The sequence below is a fragment of the Mus pahari genome, chromosome 1 (assembly GCF_900095145.1).
Source record: "Mus pahari chromosome 1, PAHARI_EIJ_v1.1, whole genome shotgun sequence".
Taxonomy (NCBI): Eukaryota; Metazoa; Chordata; class Mammalia; order Rodentia; family Muridae; genus Mus; species Mus pahari.
In genome coordinates this window covers 124,861,714-124,871,111 of record NC_034590.1, presented here as the reverse complement: position 1 = coordinate 124,871,111, position 9,398 = coordinate 124,861,714, and the positions used below count along the sequence as shown (strand labels likewise).

At 38.1% G+C, this 9,398-nt stretch overlaps 1 protein-coding gene across 1 annotated transcript; it reads left to right on the top strand.

Annotated features, from left to right (window-relative positions):
• The first annotated feature begins 6,871 nt into the window (after positions 1–6,871).
• Positions 6,872–7,801, top strand: LOC110333014 (olfactory receptor 5B2-like). Its single transcript, XM_021214367.1, has one exon. The coding sequence runs from the start codon at positions 6,872–6,874 to the stop codon at positions 7,799–7,801; it is 930 nt and encodes a 309-aa protein (XP_021070026.1).
• The last annotated feature ends 1,597 nt before the right edge of the window (positions 7,802–9,398 follow it).

Genomic DNA, 9,398 nt, shown 5'->3' with positions numbered 1-9,398 from the left:
ATCAGGGTCCCTTCAGCAGAATCTTGCTGGCATGTGCATTAGTATCTAGGTTTGGTGGATGATGATGGGATGGATCCCCGGATGGGGTAGTGTCTGGACAGTCCATCCTTTCATCCTAGCTCTAAATTTTGTCTCTGTTCTTATATCCTTTCATGGGTATTTTGTTCCTTATTCTAACTCACTCCCCTTCTTGTTCTGCTCTGAGACTGCTGAAGTCCCCTCTGGGTAGCACGCCATCATGGCAAAAAAATTACAACACAAGCACAAATGGCACTATTAACTGAAATAATTCTAAAAGTTGTTTTTAAATGTATTGAAATAAAGTACATGAGTAATTTCAAGCTTTTTGTCTATTGAAAACATTATCTGATATTATTAAAGGTAATTTGCAATGACCCTTTTATTTCTTCCCTAATCTGAAATTTGCTTTCTTATTCACTGTACATCCCAATCACAGTCCCCTTGCTCCACTCTTCCTAGTACCACCCTTACAAATACATCCCATCATTACCCCCTCCCCTTCTTCTCAGAGAAAAGGAGCTCCCCTTAGGTACCACACCATGCTGGGAAGTCAATTCCTAGAATGAGGCATATCTTCTCCCACTGAGGCCTAAGCAGGCAGTCCAGATAGAAGGAAGGGAATCCAATGGGAGGGACCAGAGACAGAGACAGCTCCAGCTCCACTTGTTAGGGGACCCACCAGAAGAACAAGATACACTTTTGTTACAAAAGTATAGGGGATTTAATTCCAGCCCTTGCATGCGCCCTAGTTGTTGGCCACAGGCTTTGTGAGCCCCCATGGTCCTAGGTTAGTGTGCTGGTCTAATTGGCAGCCAGTATGTAGAAAAATGAAAATAGATCCATATTTGTCACCTTGCACAAAGCTCAAATCCAAGTAGATCAAGGACCTTAACATAAAAACAGATACACTTATTTTAATAGAAGAGAAGGTAGGAAAGAGCCTTGAACTTCTAAGCACAAGGGGAAATTTCTTAAACAGAACTCCAATGGCTCAGGCTCTAAGATCAAAAATTAATAAATGAAATCTCATGTAAATGAAATACTTCTGTAAGGAGAAAATCATAGTCAATAGAACAAATTGGCAAACTACAGATTGGGAAAAATTCTTCACTAACCCCAGTTCCCATAGAGGGCTAATATACAAAATAGATAAAGAACTCAAGAAGCTAAATTCTAAAACACCAAACAACCCAGTCAAAAAATGGGATGTAGAACTAAACTGAGAATACACAACTAAGGAATCTCAGCATCGATGAGAAGCACCTAAAGAAATGTTCAAAGTCCTTAGTGATCAGAGAAATGCAAATCAAAATGACCCTGAAATTCCACCTTACAACAATCAGAATGGCTAACATCAAAACCTCAGGTGACAACACATGTTGTTGAGGATGGGGAGAAAGAGGAACATTCCCCCAGTGCTGGTGGGAGCACAAACTGATACAACCATTCTGGAAATCAATCTGAAGTTTCCTCAGAAAATTGAAAATAGATATACCTGAAGACCCAGCTATACGACTCTTGGGAATCTGCCCAAAAGATGTCCCACCATGCCACATGGGTACATGTTCCACTATGTTCATAGTGGCCTTATTTGTGATAGCCAGAAGCTGAAAACAACCTAGATGTCCCTCAACAGAAGAATTAATACAGAAAATGTGGTTCATTTACACAATGAAATACTATTCAGCTATTAAGAATGAGGACATCCTGAGTTTTTCAGAAAAATGGATGGAACTAGAAAATAGCATCCTTAGTGAGGTGACTCAGATGTTACCATGCATGGTATGTACTCACTAATAAGTGAATACTATCCAAAAAAAAGTATAGAATACCCAAGATACAGTCCACAGAACTCAAAAGCTCAACAAGTTGAAGTGCCCAAGTGAGGATGCTTCAGTCCCACTTGGGAGAGAGAAAACAATCACAAGTGGAAAGGGAGGGAGAGACTTGGAAGGGAACATGAGTGGGGTGAGGGGGTAGTGCAGAGGAGAGAGGAACCTAATCTGGTTTGGGGAAAAACTACTGAAGCCCTAAGAGCCTGCAGAAAGATTATAAGCAGGCAACTTCAGAAAACAGGATGTTGGGGGGGAACCCCAGAGTACACCAGAGACCTGGAAGGTGAAAGGCTCCCAGGACTCAAAGAGACAGAACTTAGATGAAAAGCTGGACAGTAGGGAGAGGAAATGTATAAAGCCCACCTCCAGCACAAAGACAGGATATCAATTTAGTGATGAGGTTGCCATCCCACGGTGACATCTCTGACCCATAATTGTTCCTGTCTGAAAGATGGAAATGGAGAGGAGCCTGGGGAAAAGAAGATACAGCAATAGGCCCAAAGTGGGATACAGCTCAAGGGGAGGTCCCAAACACTGACACAATTACTGAGGCTATGGAGTGCTCACAAAAAGGGATCTATCATGACTGCCCTCCAAAAGACCCAACAAGCAACTGAAAGAGGTGGATGCAGATATTTGAACCCAACCAATGGACAGAAGCAGTCAAACACTGTTGATGAATTGGGGAAGGCTGAAAGAAGCTGAGGAAAAGGGTGGTCCTGTAGGAGTACCAGCAGTCTCAATTAATCTGGACCCCCAAGATCTGTCAAACACTGGACCACCAAACAGGCAGCATATACCAGCTGATATGAGGCCACAAACACACAAACGGGAGAGGACTTCTGATCCTGTGTTCATTCAGAGATGATGCACCTAACCTTCAAGAGTCTGGAGGCCCCAAGGAGTTTAGAGGTCAGGTGGAGTAGAGGGGTGCAGGAATCCATGTGGAGACTGGGTGGGGTGGTGAAGATGTGTGGGATGTGGAGAAGTTGGAAGGTGGATGAGGGAGAGCAAGGAATGGAATATGGAGTATAAAAACTAAATTGAAATCAAATTAAATTTTAAAACACATTTTTATAATTACAATAAATAAATAATAAACAAATGTTCTAAAAGTTGGAGTCACTTATTTAAAATTTAGAATTTGTGTTATTTCAATTTTTCTCTGATTTGGAAAGTTTTAGGCAGCTATTTAATCCTCTGTAATTTAAAAACTGTTTTATTGTACAATGTATTTTGATTATTTCTCTTCTCCAACTCCTCCCATATCCTACTCATCTCCTCACTTACCAAACATCAATAAGATTTGTTTAAAAAAAAATAACAAAAAGTCCTCACACAGAATGTAATAAGAGTTCGTTTTGTGTTAGCCATCTACTCCTGAGCTTGGGGCCTGCTCTGGAATGTAGTTGATATACTTAATGAGACCCCATTGCAGAAAATTAATTTTTCCTTTGCCAGTGAGCATCAATCATAAATAACTTCTTAATTATGAGTGGAATCCTGTATCCACATCTCCCTTTCAATCTTGGAGCTGGGACTCTGTCTGACTTAAACCTGTGCTAACCTTGTGCATACTGCCAGTCACTGTGAGTTCATGTGTGCATCAGTCCTGTTGTGTATGGAAGACCCTGTGTCTCTGGAGTCATCCATCACCTCTGGCTCTGACAATCTTTCCATATCCTCTTCCACAAAGATGTCTGAGATCTGTGGTAAAGGTTTAATGAAGATGTTGCATTTAGGGCTGAGTGTTCCAAAGTTTCTCACTCTCTGCACATTGTCCAGTTGTGGGTCATTGTGAAAGTATCATTTTTTTAACAATACTTTAATATCATCAAATGCACATAAGCGTTACTCAAGCAATTTATTTTCATTTATAATTTCATTCACAGTGGTTTTTTTAATCTTTTACTTATTTATTTATTTTAAACTCCAGATTTTATTCTGCCTCTGGTCTTCCTTCTGACTGGTCCACATCCCATACATCCCCCCAGACCCCTTGTCTCCACGAGGATGTCCCACCCTACGCCCACCCCACCAGACCTCACTTCTTAAGTAGATAGTGAAGATCCCAACTCAGGTCATAACACCTGTGTAGCAAGCACTTTATTTTCCTTACCATCTCTCAAGTGCCAAGGAACTTAGAAAATTTCAAACATTAACTAAACTTAGTAGGGATTTTCAGATGTTATTAACCTACTTAGTTATAGATGCTGGGTTAAATGTGTGCCTAATCGAGGTTTACTTTTTAAAATGTTTGATTTCTACTTAGACTTTATCTATATTTAGAAACCTAAAACAGCAATTGTTATTAGCTAACACCTGCATAGAAGCAGTAGCTTAAATCGCAAGTATTGGACAGAAATGGATTGCTAAGACAATAGATTTCACGTAAAGGTTGGTGAGAAATGTATCAAGAAGTTTTTTATCTTGATGATAAAGTAGATGAGGTTTTCTAATACTTGTGTGATATTCTACTTGTGAAATTTTATAGAAAATTGAAAATTGGCATTGCATTTCTAATGCAAATAAACTGGATTAAAATCAAAAAAGAAACTAGCTTATTGAACAGTAAAAAGACTATAAATAGAAAAGTATTACATATTTTATATTTTAAAAAGCTAGAAATAAAGATTTTTTCAAGCCTTTAGCATGAAGAAATGATAAATATTTCAAGACGATTAGCATGACTTTTAATCTTAAAGAGTGCATGTATCTATAAACACATCTCATGATACCATATCACAGTAATATGCACAATTAATGATTTTAATAGTTGCCAGTGAAAATAAGTAAATTCATAAATTTATTATTTACAAGTCACAAATGTATAAAAAGTTTAAAACAGCTTGATCCCTAAAGACCAATAATAGTTTCTTTCCTAGGAAGGTATGATGAAGTGCCTCAGGTATTCTCAGAAGAAACCTCTCCAGAGATCTCCAAGTCTACAAATCTCTGTTCCAATCTCTGTCCTCAAACACCAGCCTAACTCCACAGCATCTCATTGCAGAAAGGACACGCTATGTCCATTGAATATCATTCATTCCTTTGAATGGCAGTCACTCTTGTCTCGGGATTTGCTATCGGCCTGCAAATATGATTAAGTTAAAGAGGTAAAGATGAAAATCACATTTAATGACCTTCAGATGATATGCTACAGGCCACTGTAGTTTGTCATTTATAGACAGAATGTGTGAATTGAATGAGAGATGTGTTTTTTACTATGTTAATTTTACAAGTATGAAAGAAGTAAGTAACTCTTACAAAGGAATAGAAAAAAGAATGATAAAAATATAGACCTTGGTTCATGTAAATATGATTTTACTTATTTAGCTTCTGCCACACTAAGGTTGGAACTTTTGATCGTTAGCTAAAAGTGTTCCTCAGAAGGTACCTATCCAACATACCATAAATGGTTTCACGATTTTGGACTGACTCCTGTATGGCTAATGTTCTTTCTTTTATAGAAATCTGATAAGTATCTATATTGCATAAACACTAAAGTAAAAAGTGTGGTACATGCAGAAGCAGAGGCTGTATGGATCTACTATGAATTTCTTGAAAAGACAAAAGTGTTTTCAAACCTGCTCTAGGTGTATGATCCAGATGATCCAACAGCTGTTAGTCTGAAGTATATGTAAATGTCACAGTATTCACTAGAGTACTTGATGATTTATACAGGAGGGTGATTCTATCCCCAAAAATATAAACAAAGAATAACATAAATGCTAGTTTGATTATTAAGTGGTGACCTTACCATGTTCTGTGTATATTTTCATCTCAGTGGAAGTTACAAAATACAAACAAATATGTAAAGGAGATAAATGATCCACCTTGAAATATGATTATGTTCCAAAAAATGCTTTAACCTACAACCCAATACTTTTGCCTCTATCTCATACTATTATTAAGAAATGTATTAAGCTCCTGAATCTAGAGATCCCCCCCCCCCAAAGCAGTTTGTGTAATTTTAGAGCATCACGTTTCTTAAATACACAACTTTCTTGTTGCTGGAGTATAACACTTATATACTACAACACTTACAGACATTTCATTCATATATTAATCTCTTATAATACACACTAAACCTTATCTCCTTAAGCCACTAAGATGATCATTTGAAAAGTGGCTATCATTTATGTCTTCAAGTTAGTGAATTAAGATCTTTGCGGAAGTTATGCTAGGACCAATGACTCCTAGGAGATCAATGGTAGATTTGATAGGCATCTATCTCTCCCAGGAACTTCAGCTCTATTTCTACTAAATCTGATGGCATAACATTCTTCAGAACTGACACTACATGTTGACTACCCTCCCCCTGCAAAGCTATCCACAACATCAGCTACTGAGTATGCTATAGTGTATCCCATGAACTCATCTCCAACCCATTTGAATGTTTAGGGATTTGGTAATATATATGTTGATGAAAATATGTATATATACAGATATGAAATGAATGTGTGTGTGTGTGTGTGTGTGTGTGTGTGTGTGTGTGTGTGTGTGTGTGTGTGTTTCTTGGACAGTGTTGATATTCAAGAAGGAATGATCTCATGTTCTAGATTTCATGGTTTTCTTTCTTTTATCACCAAAATGAAAAAAAAATGTGTAGAAGAACAGATTAAACTACTGCCTAATCCATTACTTTGTAGTTAACTGTGAAACCCCCAAACTTTGGTATGTTTGAACCAAAAGAGTTCAGTTAAATTCAGTTTTACCTAAGAAAATACAAAGAAAAAAACTCAAAAACATAAGGTCAGAGCTTGGCACGGGCTATAACATATTAGTGATAGAAAATAGAGAAGTGACATTTCTAAAAAGATATTAGTAGTTGTTGACATGTGAGAGGAAAGGAAATGTTGGCTATTGCTAAAATAATAATAGGACACAGATTCATGGACAGAATTATTCATACAAGTCATATTAAAGAATATGGTTCATATTTTTAAATTCCATGGAATTTTCAAGTTTTAACAATTTTTTCTTTCGATTACTATGGAGAATATAGTAATTATAAGATGACAATAATGAAGAACAGGACAGAAGTGACAGAGTTCATTCTGCTGGGACTCACCAATGACCCAGGCCTGAAGCTTCCCCTGTTTATCACCTTTCTTCTCATCTACACCATCACCATGGTGGGAAACCTAGGAATGATCCTGCTGATTGTCCTGGACTCTCGGCTCCACACCTCCATGTATATTTTCCTTGGTAATCTTTCTCTGGTGGATTTCTGTTACTCTTCAGCTGTCACCCCCACAGTCTTGAGTGAGCTTCTTGGAGGTGACAAGATCATTTCTTACAATGATTGTGCTGCTCAGATGTTCTTTTTTGGAGCCTTTGCAACTGCGGAGAATTATCTGTTGGCCTCAATGGCCTATGATCGCTATGCAGCAGTGTGTAAGCCCCTACACTATGCCACCATCATGACCAAAAGTATGTATACATGGCTTATCACTGGCTCCTATGGGATCAGTTTCATGAGTGCCTCCATCCATATTGCAGACATATTTACTCTCTCCTTCTGCAAGTCCAATGTGATCCATCATTTTTTCTGTGATGTTCCTGCAATCATGGCTCTCACTTGTTTTGATAATCAAGTTAGGGAACTTGTTCTTCTTTACATTGAAAGTTTAGATGTGTTTTTTGCTCTAATAGTTATCTGTACATCTTACATGTTGATTTTTGTAACCATCTTAAAGATGCACTCAGCTTCAGGGCATCACAAGGCTATATCCACCTGTGCCTCTCATTTCACTGCAGTGTCCATTTTTTATGGAACTGTCATTTTCATGTATTTACAGCCCAGCTCCAATCATTCTATGGACATAGACAAAGTGACATCTGTATTCTACACCATGGTCATTCCTATGCTGAATCCTCTAGTCTACAGCCTGAGGAATAAGGAGGTGAAGAATGCATTTATAAAGTTGATACTACATTATTAAGGATGAAGAATACATTCATTTCCTAAAAGGTTAAAAAAAAGGATTTACTTTAACTTTGTATGGTGAAGTTTGTATTGTCATTCTTCTCAGATCTCCTCCCTATACTGAATTAGAGTTGACATCCACAATAACTTCAAGTAGATAAAATGATATCCTTACTTCTTCTTCAAAACCCTTGGAAAATATTTTATAGAGAATTGTAAACTTGGATGATAGACAATAGTATACAGTTTTCAAAAATCCCATTAAGACTACTGATCTATCACATAACTACATGTATTTTCCTATTACATGTCAATGCAGACACACACAAAACAGTTTTAAAATAAATACCACACACAGAGAAATGTATGGAGGTGTTCATGATATGTGCATGAGTATGGTGAATTTTATAGAATGGTGTGTTTAACGTGGATAATAATGGTGCTTAATTTTATGTGTTCTTTTCACTGCATTACTGCATTAATGCATTTAACTGCATGACAATATTTCCAAGAATTCATGTGTCTAGAATTAGAAGCAGTTAAATTAGAAACTAAGACAGTCTATCATCTGTGTGGGTGAATGTGATCCCACTTCTTAAACCTTAGAGAAATACAACCCTCCTCTCTGTCTGTCTTGCTCTCAATCCTTTCCCCTCTCTCTTGCTTCCTCCCTTCCTCTTCCTTTATGTTTCTTGCTCCCTCTTGTTCTCTATCCTTTCCCCTCCTCCCACTTTACACTGAGTATTCATCTCCTCTCACTCTCAGATAGCAAAACTGATGATCTTGTCCTGACTCTTTTTTTTTCTTTTTCTTTTTTATTATTATTTTCTTTATTTACATTTCACATTATATTCCGAAAGTTCCCTATACCCCCCCCCTGCCCCTGCTCCCCTACCCACCCACTCCCACTACTTGGCCCAGGCCTTCCCTTGTGCTGGGTCATATAAAGTTTGCAAGGCCAAGAGGCCTCTCTTCCCAATGATGGCTGATTAGGCCATCTTCTGCTACATATGCAGCTAGAGACACAAGCTTGGGGGGTACTGGTTAGTTCATATTGTTGTTCCACCTACAGGGTTGCATCCCCCTTCAGCTCCTTGAGTATTTTCTCTAACTCCTCCATTGGGGACCCTGTGTTCCATCCAATAGCTGGCTGTGACCATCCACTTCTGTGTTTGCCAGGCACTGGCCAAGCCTCACAATAGGCCACTATATCAGGGTCCCTTCAGCAGAATCTTGCTGGCATGTGCATTAGTGTCTAGGTTTGGTGACTGATGATGAGATGGATTCCTGGATGGGGTAGTCTCTGGATAGTCCATCCTTTCATCTTAGCTCTAAATTTTGTCTCTGTACCTATATTCTTTCATGAGTGTTTTGTTCCTTATTCTAAGGAAGAATGAAGTATCCACACAATGGTCATCCTTCTTGGTTTTCTTGTGTTTTGCATAATGTATCTTGAGTATTCTAAGTTTCTGGGCTAATATCCGCTTATCAGTGAGTGCATATCTAGTGACTCCTTTCATGATTGGGTTACCTCACTAAGGATGATATCCTCCAGATACATCCATTTGCCCAAGAATTTCATAAATTCATTGTTTTTAATAGCTGAGTAGTAC